Consider the following 22,547-nt stretch of genomic DNA (forward strand, 5'->3'; position numbering starts at 1 on the left):
CCTCCAATAAATCTTTCACTTAGGCCGCCCTTTAATTAACGCCAGTAATAAAATTTAATTGATCAAAGCGTATAGTTTGTGAACTGTAATATTACGAGAGCTCTTTAGAGTCGGTACAGTACTTGTGACCAAATGTTTACACTACATATCATATAATAACTGTGCTTTTGATACTGTCAACCTTTAGTGAGACTCGATTTATGAATCGATATCATTTTATTTTTAATACTCAAAAACTTATAAATTTGTTTTGTATGTGTTTTATAATGTATGTATATGTTTATATTACTATCTAAGGAACTTATACTGAAGATATTTTTACTACAAAAATTATTCGTATCTTATAAGAAAAGGAACTCACTAATTGAAACATGAAATTTATAATAGTATTGAGAAGTATTTATTGTTATTGAGAATTATATAACAACCACATATAGTTTTCAAAGAAATAAGGCACAAAATGCGCAGTCGATTTCGAAAGAAACAGCTAGTGTTCATTATAAATATTTACTCTGTCTCTACCTATAACATTTTTTTTTGTTATGAAAATATATAGAAAAAAAAACAACTAACCCAAAATAGTCAGAATCAATAATCTAAATTCATACATATATATATTCTACACGCAACACGAGGTAATTACACAGTTCAAGACATCTGATAACCGATATGGAATACAGACTCTCGTACGGCAGGACAAAAGTAATGATTCTACTACACCAAATAGATGAGGTGAAGACCTTAAACGTGTGTCCCTGCAGGTAGAAGGCCTCTGATATATGCCTCTGCGTTATATGCCTCTGAAGAAATAATTTTAAAATGATCCAAACATGGATTTTTTTTTATACAACTTAGAATGGCAAACAAGCTGACGGCCCACCTGATGGAAAGTGGTAACCGTCGCCTATAGACATGAGCAGTAGCATGGACATAACAGAGTATACTGTTTCGCCCACGATACCCCCCATGCGTTGCCAATCCTGAGGACTCGGGTGTTATTCCTGTGTACCCTATAAATTCACGCCATATCCAACCCTTCAAACCGAAACACAGTTATGCAAACACAACTGCTTATATGAAACACGAATCAAAAGAAATCGACTTTTGTACAAATGTAAATTCCTCTAGTAAAATGGATTGAATTTTTTTTTTAATTTAAGGTGAGTACGATCTTGGGAACAAAAAAAAGCAGTGAAAAATTTTGTAACTGTACTATCATCGTTATGATCCGAAATAATAATGATGTAAAAGAAGAATGTAAATGTAATTATGTTTTTGAATGTTATATAATGTAATTTATATTTAGTCTTATAAGGTTCGCATGCAAAACCAATTAAGACACACTTAATACGATTTACTTTCAAATCAATCATACAATATGTCGAAACTCGTGTTACATGCACTTTTGATAAATTAATTTTCTTACTTCATTTTCTTCACGGGCAATTTATTTATTGTGTTAAGTCTGTATGACATCCGACCAGCGTATGAAGACATATAAGTTGGCTTAATATTTCTCTAACGAGATCCTTTTTTGAAGGCATAGCGGAGAGTATAATGGGTCAAGAAATGCTGGCAGGTCGTTTCACACGTGTGTATCCACGAGCCCTTCTACTAATTTAATAGATGAGGTGTTCTCATTAATTACAAAGAACGTCGGGACCAACGCGCTCACCGCGGGTAACACGCGAACAAATTAATAAGATTATTAACTGCTTTCGTAGAGTAATTCTTTCTTTCTTGTACATGAACGCTCACCGCACTTACTTTGATGAAATATTGCTTTTGGGTCTATTAAAGGGTGGTTATTACTTAAGAGTTAGTCTTTAGTCATTGTTATAAATAAGTGTATAAGGTATTACAAATCGTTATCCAACGATAGTAGTTATTCATGAAATTAAATAACTTTTTCCAACAAAGAATATAGAATATAAAGAAAGAAAAGCTGTAGATGGTTTTCCTTGGATTCTATTCTTCATGTCAACTCTCCTTTTATGGCAAGTTATATAACCATATCTACGTGACGCTATCTCCTTGTGGTCTCTTGAAAACTGTCAAAGTTTTCAATCAGGAATTTGTAATGAATATACGCTATGATTGGCTGCCTCACTTAATTCCATCTATACATATTATGTCTTACTGGTGATTTGCTAGCGTACACCGATAACGCAGACAAAAAACTATATATTTTATTAAAAAAAAATATATATACTGTTACACATTATTATACTTCTCATATTTATTCTCGCTGCCCTTACCAAGATCACGTATCATCCAAAAAGTATTAATCAAACAAAAATACCCGTCTCCCGTCCTGTCCCGACCAAGAACGGCCACATGTGATTGATTGTTAATGAAGTGGTAGGGCGATAGTTATTAATGACCCGCGGCTCCGCCCGTTTCTTTCACCCACTAACACCTATTAACCGACCGTGTCCCGTACGTCAACAAATGCAATACATCATCATATTACAGGCGTATCAATCAATTTCGCAAATTATAAACGTTACAACCCTTCGTTTTGTTTGTTTGATTTCTATAGTGAATTATGAGAAATATTCACCTACACAAAAGAGTTGAGAGAATAAAATCTATATCTGTAGTTCTGTACATTGAATTTATGTATTAAAAAGTTTTTTTTAAGATACCCAAGACGTCTCTCGAACATTCTAGAAACTACTATATACTCGTATTCCTTTGAATTAAAAACATCAAATATAAAACAATATAACATAATATGACACATCTAAAAAAAAATTAAATATAAAAGCATACCAATGGACCTATAAAATAGTACCTAGTTATAAGTATTCAGATTAATTAGAATAGACTATTTTTGTTTTTATTTTATTGTACAAAATTAAAATTGGAATTTAAATTACAAGTTAATATTATTAAATATTTATTACTGTAAACTTAAAGATGAAATTCAATTTGAAACGTAATTAACCACGGATTGATCCCATTTCTTAATCGCCCTCCAATCATAAAAGGGTTTTGTTTTATTTCAATTAAGTCGCAATCACAAAGAGTTTCCAGACCACAGCTCTCAACAGTCACTCTATCGTCGACGATTTAAGCAGATGTCGTGTTAAGAAGGTCCTCTCGAAATATTCGTTAGGAATTTAAATTGCAAATTTGACGGCGGCAGGTGCAGCCTCACGATGAACATTCGCGTCTCTTTTCACCCTCATACCAAGAATATATCCTTCTCGCTCTCACACCACACCAAAATCAACGAATAATGAACGTCAACAAATAAAACTCGAGCGTTACTAATTACTAGACTCGTTCAGACGGAGAGAGGTAATTTTTGCACTCTATTCCAAAGAGAAAATCTTGAGCTAATGGCGTTAATTTAAAAAGAGGCCGATGACTGTGATTTTACTTTTAGCGCTTTTACTTTCAGCGTGGTGATTTATTGATGCCACAGATACTACCTCCAATAGTGCATCTCATAGAATTTGTTCACAATTTAAATGTCCACCATAGAAAATGTAAGTCACATACCAAATATTGCATTGTAAAACAAAACAGAGGGCGCAATTCATTATGAATGGACCAAGTGGCCGCAGGTACAGTAAAGCCTAAATTAAAGTTTTGTTCATCGACTCTGTACACAATGTAACTACTACTTGGGCAGGCCGATCACGATGCTACACCGGGTTAATGAATGAAGAAATTCAGGACCCCTCAAACGTGGTTTTAGCCCTGCCCTCCCTCGCTTAAATTCTGAACTAAATATAGTGACTGGATTTCCTCAACACAATTTAATGTTTCATTAAATTGTAATCCAAGATCATACGTAAAACCAATTCTGTACTACATATTTTTCATATCTAAAATTTTAGTTTACCACAGGCCTTCTCTCGTAAACGTGTAATTAGCTTTTCAATTTAAAGAAGGCTGCGTTCAATGCCTCCATCAATCCAGTCCCCTTCCCGCCAACGAATCGATAATAATTAATTATTTTTGACATAATCACAGCTAAAATCCATTCTCTTTTTGCTAATTCACGTCCCTATAATAAAACGGGGCGACGCTTTTAAGGCTCGCTCGGGTGAAATTGATAAAAAATAAATAAGAGTCGGCACAACTTTCGCCAAGTCAAACAAAATCGAGCGTTAGCCGAGTGCCCTGTGATTAATAACCTTTTAAATTTATCTCGTTGAAGCCAAGTTAGGCATCAAAAATCTACTGTCTTCACATAAGCACATTATTGTTCAATAGACTGTATTACACAATACGGCGATATCTAAGCGACATACTGAAACCCAAATTCAACTGAACTGACGAGGGATCTTTGTCAGGTGCACACAATCGGCGGGACACCGTGTCAATATTGGACACGTAACATAATGGGCACCAAGAGTCGGATGTGGGCGAATGTAGGATACAACACTGCTAATAGATGTCTGAGGACCTTCGACTCGATACTACAACTTTGACACGTGTAACGTCAATAAAGCACTCAACGTCTGCTAGTTCGATGCGATTTACTTATATTAAGGTTATCATTTTGAAGAAAAGAATTAATAAAAAATTTCCAATTTCTACTTTTTACGAATGAAGTACCTATTTATGTAGTAGGTACTCAGCAAGGGCAAGCTAATAAGAATATAGAGAGCGGCTCGCGGCCTCCGAATACCGGTACAAGTTACCGGTACTTAAAAAATACATAGTGAAAACATTAGCTCCGCCCGGGGCGGGGTTGCCCCGTGATTAAACCCAGCGAGGCATGCATAACGAGGCCGGTATGTTTGAACGCTTACGAATACTTTCCAAGTTAGTCCGGACAGCAGCGGTTGAAGCTCGGACGGGTAGCTATATCTGAGCCTGTTTATTACTGGTGAAACTGCGCCACTCCATCCTAATGTATTTGTTAGCTTAGGAGATAGGATAACCCTCTTGACCTAGTTGTGATGCACCAATAACATTCGAAAATAGCAATCGATATTCATACCGGTTATCTGCATAATCAAAACAATCGGTAGCGGTTGATATTATAATAGAATTCAACCCTTGGTATACAATAAATAATAGTAGATATGTACTTGAAAATTGTATATACACTGTGACTTTGTACTTAATGGTCAAGGAATGGACAGCAGCGTCCCTCTTAAAACATCGCCAAAGCTTAACTGCGGTTGCCAACCCGACTGCCAAACGTAGCAACTACTGGCAAAAGGCCATATCGGGGAGGCCTTTATTTAGCAGTAGACAGTTAGCAACTGATATCATCATCAACGTTTCAGCCGCTTAATTAAGCAGCTCAGATTCCGTAAAATCAAATGGGATGTAGACATCTACTAATGAATTTTCAGAATTCCCACAAAAACAGGAAAACCGGATTCACGTGGGCAGTATACCACTATCAGATCTAGTTACACGCGTAAAAACGGTTACATCGTTAGAATCCAATAAGACTGCCCTCCGAAATTAAATAATATTTTGAAGGGATTAGTATCATGATTGGACGGACACATGCTAATGCAAGAAGTTTTTAATTAAAACCGTCCGACGTTAAGAGGCTGCGTAATAGCTGATCCTCAGGAGGGATCCGATATTGGGTGTGTGTACCAGAAAAGCCAAAATACAAACATATTTAGGTCCGTGCCGTGCGGTAGTGTGCGCTGGCTAATCACTGCCCGGGATGCGAAGGATGCTTGTATATTCAACGCCTTATGTACCCCTTTCTTGTTATTATTAATATTTAAGCGAAAAATAAATATTTGAGAGGTAGTCGTTTCTGCTCGGAAAATGATAATAAAAGAAAAACTGATAATAATTTATCCGTATCTATGTATCTTTTATTAATAGTCGATGAACCTGTGAAACGTATAATTATATTCTTTTATATATATATTATTTTTTTAATGCACCTTAAAATGGCAAATAAGCTGACGGCCCACCTGATGGAAAGTGGTAACCGTCGCCTATAGACATGAGCAGTACCATGGACATAACAGAGAAAACTCTTTCGCCCATGATACTCTCCATGCAATGCCATTCCTGAGGACTCAGGTGCTATTTCTCTGTACCCTGTAAATTCACTGCCATATCCCACCCTTCAAACCAAAACACAACCATGCAAACGCAACTGCTTCACGGTAGGAACACGAATCGTAATAAGTAACATATGTATATAAATCAAACCACCGGGTAGTCGTATAGTATAGTAGCCGACCGAGGCTGACACGGCGTGATATATGATATCTATAGTTCTGTTCATGTTTCATCAAGTGACGCTTACTTCTTTCCATCGGGTAGATCATCAGCTTCCTTGCAATTTTAATTTAGAAAAAAAAATCATTTTTCAAATATGATTTCCAATTTTCTGAATGATTACTTCAAATATGCTCCTCTAGTAAACTTAAACGTTAATCATAAGAATAGATAATCATAGCATATAAATCTATTGCAATAAATAAGTCAAAATTTCAATCATAGTTTAATCTTACTGCATAACTAACGTTTTAATACAGCGTCTTTATTTTCAATAATAAAAAAAAAATATATCAGTTATTTTTGAACATGACTAATAAATACAGACATTATCAAACCATGGTACAAACACTCTTAATTCCACTCCTGTGCCAAATACCTTATCAGCCACATTATCCATTACTGAATACTTTATTTTTGTTTTCAGATGCACGTGACTGCGACGAGGACTCTAAAAAGGTAAATAAAAAGATTACAGTTAGAGTTCGCTTCAACAAAAAACAACGTTCTAAAACCACTCCGGCGTTCCCATAGCGCAATCGAAAACTTCGGCGACGAGATTATGGCCTGTGTGACCGCCAAAAGTCGCTCTGGAAAAGTGCAAGCTTGTTTACTCATATATCAGCGAACTGGTATTTCTTTCCGATAAGCCCGGCTCCCCCGCTGCCAATAAAGTGATTAAGTCACAAATCGTGGCGGCATGGCGCCTTTTGCTCCGAACGTACGAGGGTCGGTCTCTAATTTATATTTTTCTATTTATTGTTTTTTTTTTTTCTATTTTTTAGTTCGTGTATATTTGTTCTATGACTTTTAGACGTAAGTTGATCTAACTACAGCTATAGATTTAAGACTATTAAACAATAGATTACTACTAGTCGTATTTATTCTTTCATCGATTTTGTAAACCTTTAAAATAATTACTAAATTTAAAGTTTTTATTCTTCCTCTATCTACCTATTTCTATCTGTTTCTATCACTGTCTCAATATCAAAAAAATTGCTTCGGAAAGTACTAAAATTTAAATAAGTTCTTTTTACGATACGATTTTCTACGATATTTTATGTGAAAAAGTTAAAATTAATATTTTAACATCACATTAGTCTTAACTCATTTCGTAACACAAAAAATGTATCGTTTTAAAATATGGTTCATCAGTGTCAATAACATTGAGATCCCTGCAGCTATTTAAACGTATTTCAATAACAAATATCTAAATATCTCTACAAACTTTTACATTTATAGTATTGGTAAGATATCCAATGGAGTCTGGACATATAAAGTTATGTCACAGAAAAGCCATCGTTTAACTTCTCTGTCGACGTTTCTTGGGTGAACCCCACCAAGTCTCTATCACAAATAAATTGCCCCACCAAATCGTTCCGCGTGTTATAAATTTCATACGTGCTGAGAAATGACATACGGTATTATTTATTAGGGAGGTTTTTATTTCGGGGAAAACACAAAAAAAGACATTGCGACGTAATTGAGCGATGTTATATGGGGCAACAGCAATTTACCGTGGATCGAACATTTTTTTTTTTATATTATAGGTAGATTTGAAATCTTTGATAACGACTGACTGTTACGTACTCGTGAATAAGGAGTTATTTGTTTTAAAAAAGTGCTTTAGCTATAAATTTGTCTTAGTAACAAATTATTATATATTATATCAGACGTTAACTGTCCACTACTGGACATAGTTCTCTTCTATACCACTACTACCCACCCCTCGACCATTTAGTTCCCTTAGTCGCCTCTTACGACACCCACGGAACAAGAACGAGTGGCCCATTCTATGCCGGGGCCACACAGCAAAATTATGTGCATAATATTAATAAACCAAAATAGATACCGATTAAAATATATTGTATGATAGCTGCATATACCACAATATAAGAATCTCGAATAAAATGTAAATGTGAATGAAAAATTATTATTATTATCCATATCTTTCAAAATACAAGGGAAATAATACAAAAGCTTGTACAGTTATACGTTTGCCCGACTCATGTTTATATCACCAAGGAGCTATGCTTGCATGTTTATCTCAGTTTGAAGGCTGGATAAATAGTAAACTTATTTTAGAGATAATTTTAGAGATAAATATGAAGTGACATAATTTTGCTTTAAACAAAATTACATTCAATGTTTAACAGACTTTTCTGTTAACAGAATTATAATTGGTCAAATAATTTATATAATTTAATTACATAATTAGTCAAATAATTTATATAATTTAATTATATAATTAGTCAAATAATAATTATTTGAGTTATTAAATAATTTGCACAAATTATTGGAGTAATCTCATTCTAGAAAACGTAAAGCCAATTATTTTCCTTACAGCGTCAATTCCCACGCTGTTACAGTCTGTCAGCGAGTCGATAATACTTCACCATCAACATTACCCGCCCCGTGTTTACACGTGCCGTTTTCACCACGACATTAGTCGTAGGCGCCATTAGCTCTACAAATGACACTAAAATGAAATCTATTCATTTCCTTGGAGCAAGTCAATCGACGGTAGATATTGTTCAATTTCACGCGATCCGAGCATTACCACTGGATTGTCTGTGACTATTCTCGTTCATATTTGTCATAGATACTTTTACTATTTTTTTTTTATTTAATATGATGTTCTGACGAAATCACATTAAATTTAATAAAATGCAAGTATCTGTATAAAATAGGAATTATAACAATGTATAAAATGTTATTTTTAGTGATTTTATATGTTTATTTTCTTATATACCTAGTAATTATTATAGTATTTATTTTTAACAGCTAAATAAAAAAAAAATCAGTGTCAGTGGAAGCAATTTTAAAAACACGCAATATGTACCTAACCTACGCGAGTTAAGGTTCTGCCCTAAACGTCTCTGAGAGTCAGTTACCGCTTGATTTACGAGCGCTGCTGGATCACATCAGTCATCATCTTTATTAAGCTAATACAGCGGTTTAATGTCAATAATAAATCCTTGATAACATGCCACAATTACTGTGAATCGTTTCTAAAAGTTTTTAAATTACCTCGAATTATATGCGACCTATGTCTATGAGTTATGTACCTACCCGTAAATACATTTATGTGTATTATACACGTATTCCTTTATTTCCCTTGGATATCGATTGATATTTGATTGGATGTCACCAAAGGCTAACTGCGGTTGCCAATCCGCCTGCCACGCGTGGCAACTACTGCCAAAATTGCCGTTATGGGGAAGGCCTATATTTAGCATTGGGCAATATAATAATAAAAATAAATGTACGTATCTACGTATTAACAATTATTCTGCGACATCGTAAAGTCTATTTATCTAGTCCATCTGTGGACAAATCACTTTGCTACCAATTTGCTTTCAAATCCATATTTTAGGACAGCTATAAACAAGTACTTAATTAACTTACAATAAGCAATTCGGGAATTGTTGTTAACCTCGTGAAATAAATGTATTCAATCGTCTTTCACTCACTTTCTCAGCGTATGTATATACCTTATCCCTAATAAAATCACGTATAAACATTAAATTAATCGTCGATAACAGATTACCTCACTTTTTTATATAATTATTAACTCTATTTTACGTATCAAAAAAATGACATATTTTGCATCAGAAAATACAAAAACGACACGCAAACTCCTCCGGCTGCTAGCAATGGCTGATCGACATTGACAAAATTAAACGCACCCGTCATCCTCATATCAAGCAATCGTGTCAGACAAATGTACGCGGGGTCGATTTGACCGATAAACATCGAGTAACAAATTAACCCGCTCTACGCGCGGATAGCGGGCCGCTGTGCACCTATCGCGACATCTAGATACCCACCGGAACAACATTGATTAAACTTCCATGGTTTTCGAAATGGTTCATGATATTTGGCTTTGCTAGAATATTTTTATAATCATGTTATAAATGAACGTGTGTGTTTTTAACTGTAATATCTCACAATTTATATTAATTTATTGTTTATTGATTAAGTTCTAGCTTAAAAATAGTAAATTTTTGTAAACAATTTTTAACAATTAGTCCGTTACCCTAAAGGTTGTCTTGAAAATATTGCTTTTAGCAATAAGACCGCCTTACTATACTTATACAACTGTATCATTACAATTTATTATCTGTTTAGCTTATTTCCTATATTGTATAATGCAAATAAAGTATACTCATTCATTTATTCATTCATTTTTTTCTAATTTTCTTCTAATTACAGTCACTTTTAATTCTAGAGGAACAAAATTGTTACAATAAATTATATACCTATGAAAATATCATCATTCAACTCCCCATTATCTGTGACCTTGGCATCGTGTCGTGACGTCGCACCACGAAGATTGATAATGCTCACGAGTCGCTCGTTAGCGGTCCATTGTATTCATCCATCGATTATCAATTTAAGGATAACAATGCCTTTGGGACAAATTACCGGTGTAACACAAGAAATGGACGATGACACCGTATAATTGTTGATGTTGAAATTAAATTACAATTATATTAGTTTATTGCCTGTCATCGAGACAGTCTTACAAAAATACTTAACACCGTTTACATTACCTTTACGTACTTTATAAATATATTATTGGCTTTACAAATTAAGTATTCACTTTAAAAACTGATTTTTTAATATAAAAATATATTAAAAAAACATAACATTATTTTAGAGCTAGATGGTCGCGTTTAGCGCGGTTTCAAAGATGTTTTCTCCTACAAACGTTCAGGTTATGGAATGAACACCCTATCGAGGCTATTTCAATGACTACAGTAGAGGGTTCTTCAAAAAAGACATAAAGAGATTCCTTCATGGTCGGCAACGCGCGCTTAATGCTCCCGGTGTTATAGGCGTTCATAGACTATGGTAACCGCTTACCATCAGGTTTTTTTTTTTTTTTTATACCACTGAGGTGGCAAACAAGCATACGGCCCACCCATCATGAACGCCTGCAATAGACGCGCGCGTTGTATGCTTATTTGCTTATTTACCACTTAAGTGGTATAAAAAAATTAAAAACAGTAATTTATTTCTGATACGCATCAATTACTTAACATTCAATTGTAATGAAATAGTTATGTGCCGCACAAAAAAACTACCTTGTTCATTAAATAAATGAATTCTCGGTAAACGAGATAAATTAGAATCAAACGACATTCAAATTGCCCAGAAAATGACACGTCTGCTCATGTAATTTCCCCCTTACTAATAGAATAAACTGCTTAAAGTCCTAAGACATGGCATTATCAAAAAATTGGCTTTATTATCAAACTATTTGCTCGCGACGGTACCAATCTTGATCGAATAAAAAATTTACATGTCGCGAGGGGTGGCCACGTATTACGTGAATGAATTGGATCAATCGTTCAAACTATATCTGAAACCAACCTACGCAAGTTTTATTATCATTTACAAAGGTTATCTATATAAAAAGCAATTCATATAGATACGTATTTTCAATTCCATTATCTAAATTTTTAACTTCTTTCACGACAAAGCGTAGGTGTATATAGATACTTTATTTACGTAATTTATACAATATTTTAAACAACACAACATTGTATTTTTAAATCACAAATATCCTTCGTTTCAATTAGAATAATTTATGGAGATCAGGCTCGGTATCGAGCCCGTTCAATAAAATTATGTATGAATTTTATTATATTGCCGTTCGTATTCAGAAAAATGCATGTAAAATTCACTATTATTTCAGTTGATGCATCCCATATAGATAAATGGTTTTTCTAATATGTAAATGAATAAAAATCTGAATTCTATTTTAATTGATCATAAACTAATTTTAATCCTACCTACTTTTAAAACATCTTTCCTACAATATAAATACTATGGTCCATTTATATGCGACGAACGATGTTTAAACTCTCTTCAATAAGTCCACTGTAAGCATTATTACGAGACCCTGATAATTTCCCTGTCCCTAATAATTCTGATTGTTATTAGAATATTTCCAATGGAAAATAACTTGGTCAATAATAGGAATTCAATTAACTTTGTTTCAACAAAATTATTCATCGTTGAGATTTTATAAAACTCCGCGTAACGCTCGAGCAGTCAAAAACAATACTTATTCAAATGAAACAAAAAGCAATTAACGGAGGAGATATCCCTCCGTCCTTTGAGGATACGAGAGAGGAGAGATTATTGAAAAAATAATTAATAAATATTTATGGCGGGCCACCTGAGAAACGACACTGCGGATTCCATTTTTATCCAGTACGCGAGTACGCATCTGCAGCGTTACAAGCGAAAGCGGTTTATTACGAATGCAAAATTTTCCATTCATATTCAAAATTTTATATCCCGATGTGGCCGGGAGAAAGCTAATTTATTCCGGGGGAGCAGCTAAGGAGAAGGAGAGTCCCGGTACCGCATCTTGGGGTGGATTAGGAAGGGTTGAACGTTGCGAAATTGACAGGTGCCTGTCAAAAATTACAATTAATAATCGAGACAATTGCGATTGCGGCTGTACTCTAGACTTCAAGTCCTCGCCCGCTGTGTCTTAAAAATTACGTATTCCCCTTTTCGTTGTTGTTGTCACAAAAATATAAAGAAATTTTTGTAGTGTTGTGTGTTTACTTACAAAGTTGAGAACAAGTGGCCTCCGGTAGACTACTTCTTAAATTTCCTAATATATATATATATATATATATATATATATAATAAATAAAATTTCTATATATCCATTAACCTCTAATTTCCATCTAATTTTCATTAACCCACAAAAAGCCATTATCATTTTCGAACTACCTGTATTTTGCTCTAAATAAGGGAATTCGGTTCAGTATTCAGTTATTGCGCTCTACATATATTCAACACGATTTTTTTCTTTAATACTAGCAATCCGTCTTAGCTTAATTAATTAATTTACAGTATCTTTAATAGGCATTTTTTTTACATTATAGTAATTTGTATTTATTATTTTTTTTTAATCTCTAATTTTCAAAAATAATTTATAATCTATTATAGTGTAGCTTCACAGGTACAACAATTTTTTAAATTGATTACGTAGTTTTTCCTTTTATTCATTATAAACAAATATACAAGAAATCAAATCCTTCCTCTTTATAATATTGTATAATATATAAAAATAAATTCCTTTGAATGATTATACAATTAATAGGTACTTAACTATTTAATAACCTTGTCCTTAATAACAAAACAAGGCTCGACAGATCCCGTCCATAACCTCTGCATAAACTTGTACAGTGTAATAAACTCATAAACAAATGTGTACAGAGTCCATCAGTAGTGTCCCTCGTCCATATAAGACAATAAACATGGAGGTTCGCATCGATCACTCGTTTTACAACTGACGGTGTTGTTAATGACGGTAATCCGGTACTAAGAACGATTTACTGCGCTGTAACGACTGTCTAAACCCACGCGCAGCCGCTTCACATTCGGCTATTTAAATATTGCAATGTAGTGTTTTAATTAATTCAGTCCATTAATTTGATGCTGGCTGCCCACAGTTTTGTCTATGTGATAATCCGGTAGGTACATGTTGCAAAGGTGTGACTAAATTTTCTGATGTATATTATTGTTATAGCTATAGTATAATTTGATAAACGTCTTTGTCGTATACCATAATTAATTGTTCTTACGTACATCAGAATTAGGGGTCTAAATCTTATTTTTCGAGCATATTTCTTTACGACATATTTAGTTTTATTGATAGAATACTGCCTTAAAAGGAATGATGATTTTATGATGACATTGTTCTGTATAATAAATATTTTTAAACGTTTATTACATTATATTGGTTATAATTATTTTCCTAGCATTAGCATTTTTCATTTTAATTCATGTGACCAATCTTATCTTACTAGTCTTATGTTATCTAATTTAATAAGACTGTAATTAGACAATATCAGTAAATACGTTAAAGGTATTTAAAAAAAGAGAAAAGATTGACATAAGAGCAATAGAAACAATTTTTTTTTCTGTATGTTTGCTCCGGCGTCATGCAACAATTACTACACCAATTTGAATGCGATATTCACAGTCATATTTTTTAAGATGTAACTTAAAATCTGATATGTATTATTTTGAAACACCATCAGTGGTTATCTACTTCCATAACCCACGTGTACAAAGATGCAGGCAAAAGCTAGTACACAATATGAAAGCTATTCAACAGTATCAATATGTCAACAGTGACCACGAGTAATGTTCCCGTCAGTATCAAACTGCAAGCACGATAGAACTACGCTCAGTTTGACGAATAATACCACTGCGTCAAAAGGTCAATACGAACACAATGAATGTTCAATATGCTAGTGTTGTACCTTCTGTTACTTATTAGTTTTTATATTCAATGTTTTTATTCTCATTTTAAGATTTATCCATATATTGATGGACTACAACAATAAAAATGTATTACCTCTTTTTCCTGCCCAAAATTTTGTAAGAAATAACTAAAAAGCAAAGCATAATATAAAAGTACAAAAAAAGAAAAACTACCAATAACGTTATCTGGCTAAGCCTGGTAATAGTATAATTCTCTACTTTTATAGTGAGAAACCCTATATACGAGTATATTGCTGTGTGACATTAATAAGTTGTTATTTATATACGTAAATATAAGTTTAATTTTAAGAGTAAAAAATGAGTATATCATATATTTATGATGCTTATATAAAGTAATAAAAAGGGCATGCAACATCATAATAAGAATTCAAGTTTTATTCTAGATCATTTCTAAGAAATGGCACCTTCTTAATTGACTAAACTAAAAAAAATTATGTTTCGAAAAAATATATTCTGTTAGACCTAGATAAATATTACATGCCATATAGGTGTAATATTGGTACAAATAAGAACAATATATCACTCGTCGATATCTCTATCGATATCTCGTTATTGATGGCTAGTATTTTTCAGAGCGCCCATCACATGCTTGCCCCAGGCGCCAAACACTCCATCTCCATTTCACGCATTGCGCTGTTCGAACATGATCCAATTCGAATCTGAATCCAGTTAATCAATGTAACAAACAGATAGAAAAAATAAAATACAATTTGATTGCAAATGCATGGTTACATACTACATCATCCTCATCATATCAGCCGTTACCTATTCACTGCTGAACATAGTCTCCCCTATAAGAGAGGGTTTTGCTAGTAGTTGCCACGCTTGGCAGGTAGATTAGTAAGCGCAGTTATACTTTTAATGATGTTTTAAGAGGAACATTGCTGTCATTGTCTCGACCTTTAAGTTCCCTTAGTCGGCTTTTATGACACTCACGGGAAAGAAAGGGGTGGCCCATTCTATGTCGAGACCACACGGTCGACTGTACTACTGTTCTGAAATGGTATTAAAATATATACAAATAATTTCATTTTCTAATAAGTATACATTTGTAGATTTATGTAACGGTGGATATTAATTTAAGGACGTACAATCGGGAACAAAGCCATCAAGGGGCACGCGCGCACTCATTTTCATAATCTTAACGATCCGAATTTTCACTTGTGCAATTTCATGGTGGAATTTCCATCGCGTCTGCGTCATAAATATTTTGTCCGATAAACCGTTCGTTCGACAGCCGCGAGGCGTAAGAAAATGTTAATTAACGAATCCATTGTTTCCCCGCCCGGCGGCTCCAAGATGGTGCCGCTTCCGTTTCCGGCAGGCCTTCTTTATGTGCGTTTCCCGTTCATTTTTCCTTCGGCCGGGTAAAATGACGGCATTGTGGCGATGGTGCGGTGCGCGCCGAAGTATAATGATTTTAATTTCCTCTAATCAAGCCTTCGGCGCGGCTTAAGAATTCTAATCATGCGCACCGCAACTGCCACAGCCACCGCCGCCGCATCGGGTGACAGAAACATCAGCACTTATTCTGATTGCGTCGAGTGTGGCTCTGAATAATTAATACGCCTCTATTTTGTGTTATGCTCCCACAAAACAAAAGGACCGCACCGAGTTAATTTATGAATTGTGTAGATGGAATATTTACTTGGATGATGTGCAACGTTTGAGGCTATCCAACGAAAATATTACCTACATCGAAACAATGGTTTTTCATTTTTCTTTCTAATAAAACTCAACTGTTATTACTCTTTACCTAGTTTAAATAACATTCATACTGATAAAGATGTAGACTGTAACAAAATTTAATTTAAATATAAAACGGAACGTGCGTTATTTCTAATTGTGTCTAACAGTGTAGCGGATACCTGTTCAGTTAAATTTTCACTAACGACCACATTTAGCATTCTAAATTCACAGAAATTCCGCATTGCAAATATTTTCTTAGAATAATGTTAGATAAAATTTTGATTTTATTTAAATAAAATTATTATTGAAATGATGATGAAAAAATAAAGTTAGTATTTTAATAGGTTTTTGAAGAGAATTTATCATATCGAATGAAGTTAATTAAAATCTCATATATGGGATTATAAGAATGGTTTTCCAAAAAATTATGGGTTTCATAAAATCGGTCCAAATTAAGAAAAAATACATCACGTTATTAATAGACATCCTGTAAATAAACAACAGTAAAAAATTAAACAAAACAGTCTAGTAAGATCCTTTTATTGATATTTAGAAGTACCTAAATGTTAGCCGTGTGGTCCCGGCATAGAATAAGCCACTCTTTCCTTTTTCTTGGGTGTCGTAAGAGGCGACTAAGAGACATTAATGGTAGAGGGATGGCAAGCAGGTCCCTCTTAAAACATCTCTAAAAACCTAACTGTGATTGCCAGCCCGTTTGCCAAGCGTGGCAACAACAGGCAAAACTCCCTATGGGGAAAGCTTACATTCAGCAGTGGACAGTTAATGACTGAAATGAATGATGAAGCGTTAAATAATTTCAAGCATAATTTCCTTATTTTCCCATTAAAGTTGATCGTTCTACTCAGCCAATGCTCGATTCGTGTGGTCCGCGACCACGTCAAAATTAAGAGAACCACCAACCCTTTTATGGAGCGTACTTAGCATTCTAATCACCCAAGCAGCCGCCTCCCGCCACAATACAACCCTTAACAGCGCAAAATTAAGTGCGAAAATAACAGGATCTCAACACGGCCCCGTCTGAATTATGTCGCGAACAACATCTTCATTCTAATTATTTAATTCCAACCACGATTTATACCAGAACGAACGCAACATATCAACACATACACATAATGTGACTCCATTACCCACGCTTGTTTAATACGTAGCAGCAAAATGTGAAAAACGATTACGGATCAATGAAGCGTGACTTCCCTTGCGGGGCGCAAATAAAACTGGAGTACACACTTCAAATATGCTTTTCTTAATCGTTCTCATAAAACAAAGATCAGTCGCGATCTCCCCCGTGTAGAAATAAGCAAAAAACTCTCCCGCTGCTCATATCGGCGCCTATCAGCGCAGATTTTTACCACAAATTGTTTCGTAACGGAACCCCCGTGAATCGATACTGCTTGGAATGGCAGCTTTTAAAATTATTATTAGAGTAGCATTGAAAAAACACATGGGATTACGAGCCATTCGATGCACTCCCGCGGTTCATTTGCGTAATTTATTATAGGTAACAATTTTTTTTTTATTTAATATCCGGTAGAACAATTTATTTCAAACAGTATTTAAGATAAACGTAAATTATGGAAATTAGCTTTTGTTTATATTTTTATGAACAAAAACAAATTTTTGCATACTTGACATTGCTATATTTCTCCAAAGAAATAAATTCAAAATGCTTTACATGATTTATACATATATATACATATGTAACGATATATTGACTGATTTTCCATCAATTAGATATTACATCAGATGATTTCAGTCGTAGTAACTAGAAATTGAACAGTTTTCAATTTCTAGTAATTGTAAATCAGTGTTAATAATTTAAAATAGATCTTATATTATATAATAGACCTACAAAATGTTTGCTGACAACTTTCATCATCTATTAATCAAGAAATTTTTTGATAACAATTACAAAATCACAAAGATTACAATTATAAACAAGTAACAAATAATTATTTTTCAATCAAAACATTTAGCAACAAATAATCTGACAAAAACATCCTATGACATTTAAAGTAATCTCTTAATTTACCTTTTAGGGACGTCTATAATTTTTCGCTCTTACACAGGATCCACTGCCCTCGGTATCAGCAATCCTGAAAGTTGAATTGGCTTAAAACCTCCCCGCGGATGTGTCATTATAATTTGCTAGGGAGAGATGACGGATCCGCCCGGAGCCAAAGAATTATAATACTCTAAGCTATTTTAATCTTAACTTAGTTAAAAATCTTGCGTCTGACATTAGCATTAATCACTTTTGACAGCCCTTGTAATGGATATGATGTAATTAATGCATTGGTAATCTGAATTTTGAAATTCAAATACTATAATATGTGAATTAGGTCCTCTATTTGGACCATTTAGAATCTAATTTATTTTCGGTCTTTCCACGAGTCCCAAATAATTATGAAAATGTTAATAATATTGTCACAGAAATGTACCAGATAAACTGCAAATTTATATTGGAATTAAATACAGGACAAGGAACAAAATTCTCAAATTAAACTTTCATCGAAATCGACAAATGTAAGTATAGTGTTTTGAAATTTCGATTTTACTGCGTAATTACTTTACAATTTAAGATTTAATTCGATTCGCATTCCAAGAGTTCAAATAAATTAAATTATTGCTAAGTAAGAAACAAAGGAAATACCTTCATCAAGCACGGAATCTAAAGCTTAATTGAACGTCGACATTGAGAGATTTCAATTCAATTACTAAACCATATTTAACGAAATCCAATCCCCTTTCCCTCGATGGAATAATATTATTTATTCACAAAAAATAATACAAAACGCCGTTACTCCGAACGCTGTGTTGGTTCAGCGGAGATCATTCGATGTAAAAGTTGGAAGTAGAGGACGGAGGCAGGAAGAAAACTTGGATAAGCGAAACCCTCTAAAAATGATTGATGCCATAGAGCGGGCGGGGGCGATCGCTCAGAGACGCCGCCGTTGCCTCGCCTGTGCATTTTAAAACGAATAAATGTCGAACGGTTCCAAAATGAAGATCATTAGCGCTATATCGATACCGAGCTCCCGTCGATTCGTTATTAACGATGGAATTTTGCATTTTACTTCACAACCCTCGTTCATTTTTATTAGCTACCTGTCAATCAAAACGGCAGTACAGATTAGATTTCAACGTTTAAAGGTACAATCTATGTTCACAACAAAAGCCGGTCGAGTCGCATTGCAATCGCGTATAGTCAATTTCCTAACGTATTGAAAACATTGAACAATTGTTCGTAGACATGTAATAACATAAGCGTTTAGCCTGGGAGCTAACAAGCAGTGGCGTCGTTTGTTTCTGCTTGCGCTTTGTTGGAATATAACAATTAAGGAGACAAAGCGGCCGGTGGCGGCAGTCCTTATCGTATGATTCGCGCCGGGCGGTGAGCGGCGCGCACAATGCTTCCCGCGACAATGCACGCTCAATATCTTTATACTCCTTACCGCTGAAGGCTGATGCACTTGCTGTTGAATCAGCCTCCTTGGGTACGTTTAAGGTAAGTACCGTTTCACGGATAGAATAAATACCGTAGATAGGTTACATCCTTACTAATATTATAAACATAACAGTGTGTTTGTTTGTTACCACTTGGCGCCTCAACGGCTCAAACATTCCTTACGAAATTTGGCATACACTTAGTATTTAGGATAGAAAGGGGCAAGGATATAACATATTCTAACTATATTATATTTTATTTAATTCATATATAATGGTTGTAAATTGTCAAGAAATTATATGTTCGTAATTCAGTGCAAAAAATTCTTGTTAGCTATAACTTTTCATTTTATAAATTATATATTATTCATTTTACATTTACGGCTTGAACTACATCAGATGGCAATGTCGTTTACATTTAACATGCGTTGATTATTCCAAATGGACATTTTAAATTGTAGTCAAATTTTTAAATTCGTACTCTAAAAAGTTATTCTATAATTAAGAGAATTGTTTAATAAAAGATGTGGGCATATTTTAGTTACTCTTCCTTATAATTCTTCACTTGCATCAATCACTAATGTCAGTAACTTAGAAATATAAATATATTTAGAGCAAACCTATGGCTCTAAATATGTTTTATTTTTATACTTAAAAAAGTATCAAAAGTACATCGTATTACTCGTAAATACGAATATTAAAATGTGTTTTAAATATCGAACCAACGTAACAGAAATACTTTTATTCATCTGTAAAATATATAGGCAAGTCGTTACTAAGAAAGAAAGAAATGTCGCATCTACATTATTAATCTATGTTCAGTTCGCCGAGACACCAGCAAGCCGTCAGGGCCGTTGCTTTGTGCTCCATTTCCTTCTTCCTTCAGGGCTGTCTCTCACGACACTCGCCGTCCTGTCTGAATGCTGAATGCACATTTGATGTTCTCCACACACCGCCGAGATAAAGGGGGTGCAATGTGCCGACGTCTTTGTTTGTTTCGTTTTCATATCAACAAACCTAAGCTTGTTATGAAAGAATTATCTACCATTATGGAATTAATAGAATTTATTTTCTATCTCTATTAAATATTAATTAAACTGATTAAAAACCGATGTAACTAATTTCCAAAAAAATTATAACACAGAGAAAATCGTAAAATATATCGATACACCATTACGACTTAAAAAATATGTAAGGTTGAAACTAACATTTTTAATGCGTGTTACTCTAACCTAATCCAGTGATGATAGATACTGTAAACAATTGTTATTTTACCTTCCTTCGGAATTGTCCCTACTTATAATTTAGAAGTAACCGTGGAAGCATCAGTTATAAAGTTGATAGTGTATAAGTCATCTAGTATAGTATTATATTAACTGTGATCATATTAAGCCTGGTTTTAAAATTCACTGTATTCACTGTATTGTAAAAAAGAATACAGGCTAGGCATACTATCACTTCAATGAACCATACTCAAGCCAAATTAAAAAATCCATTTCCTTTGCTCCGACCAAAATTTGAATCTACAACCTCATATTAGAATCAGAATTAATATTCTAATCCTAGCCTTTCACTACTTATTTCTTTGAAATAATAGTTTCTATAATACAATGGTAATTGCTTGCAGGTATAATGAATATATCACTCTTATATATATGATATATTTACTCATATATATGTACTTATAAACTAAGTTAAATATTCTTATGACAAGTAGTTAAATTAACTTGTCGAAATTACGCTAATACATCAAAATACATAACTATTGAAGCAATAAACTTAATCTATGCAGTAAACCTTCAACGCAATGCAATGTTTACAAACACGTAGATATCAATGAACTAATAATCAACAAATCATTAACTAAACGCAATACTACTATTCACAAATCACTCGCTAGTGACGTGCAACAACGTGTTACGCAAACGTTCGCGTGTCATGTAGTCGACACCTGCTGATGCGAACGTTTAATCGCATAAAGAGCTAATTGTCTGTACGGATTCCGCAGGTAAACACTACACGCCCTCTACCATTTACACACTGCCACACATTGTGAATTACGAATACGATTGTGGTTTTCGAGTAATTAATTAAGGGATTTAACCGGTTACGTTAACGTTAACGTTTCGTGTAGTACAGAGAAATCATATTTGAGAGATCTTTATGTATAAAAATAGTAACTAAATAAAATTACTTTCTTTAAATACAATTTTGTAGAGGCTGATTATTTTAAACTGCTTACATATTTAACGTCTTTCTTAAGTGATAGTTTAATTAAGGGAAACGATCATGCGATAAATATATTCCATAATGCAATGACTAAACTAAATTACTTGTACAATAACCAGATTAAGGCATAAAAAAATATATTAGTTAAAATTAAAACATTGTACCTAATTATAATACTAAATTATGGACTACGTGAGACCGACTACCTAATAAATATAAAGATTAGAAAGTACCTACAATGAACATTGCAGCAAAAAGTTTATCAAATGCATACAATACTTATGAAACAAATAAAGATATTTTTTAATCTATCTGTATATAACGCTACATACTATATGCGATTACAATAAAAGATTAAAAAATATTTAAAAAAATTAAAACAAATATCATCATTATCATGTTACTCGTACGTTAAGTGTTAACGTAAGATTGATATAAACTACTACGCGACTACATTAAAGATCGATAAGCTCCGGTTATTTGCAATTCACGAGTAACGAGCACTCACGAGTAGTGATTTAATTCCTACTAATATTTATTATGCGAGCGGTTACGTTTGATGACAATTTCACTTAATACGTTAGCTGCTTCACTCTGACGTATGATTAAGTTAATTT

The 22,547-nt window shown here is 33.8% G+C and overlaps 1 protein-coding gene across 3 annotated transcripts in view; it reads left to right on the forward strand.

Moving 5' to 3' along the window:
• The window catches only part of LOC113517419 (myelin transcription factor 1), a 289,625-nt gene that overhangs the window by 215,936 nt on the left and 51,142 nt on the right, over window positions 1–22,547 (forward strand). For all 3 annotated transcript variants that reach the window (XM_031912258.2, XM_031912259.2, XM_031912260.2), the window contains exon 4: window positions 6,653–6,684. In XM_031912258.2, coding sequence (XP_031768118.2) covers window positions 6,653–6,684 — 32 coding nt within the window. The remainder of the gene's footprint in view (window positions 1–6,652; window positions 6,685–22,547) is intronic.

Source organism: Galleria mellonella, unplaced genomic scaffold, assembly GCF_026898425.1.
Source record: "Galleria mellonella isolate WM207_F2 unplaced genomic scaffold, CSIRO_AGI_GalMel_v1 utg223, whole genome shotgun sequence".
NCBI classification, from domain to species: domain Eukaryota; kingdom Metazoa; phylum Arthropoda; class Insecta; order Lepidoptera; family Pyralidae; genus Galleria; species Galleria mellonella.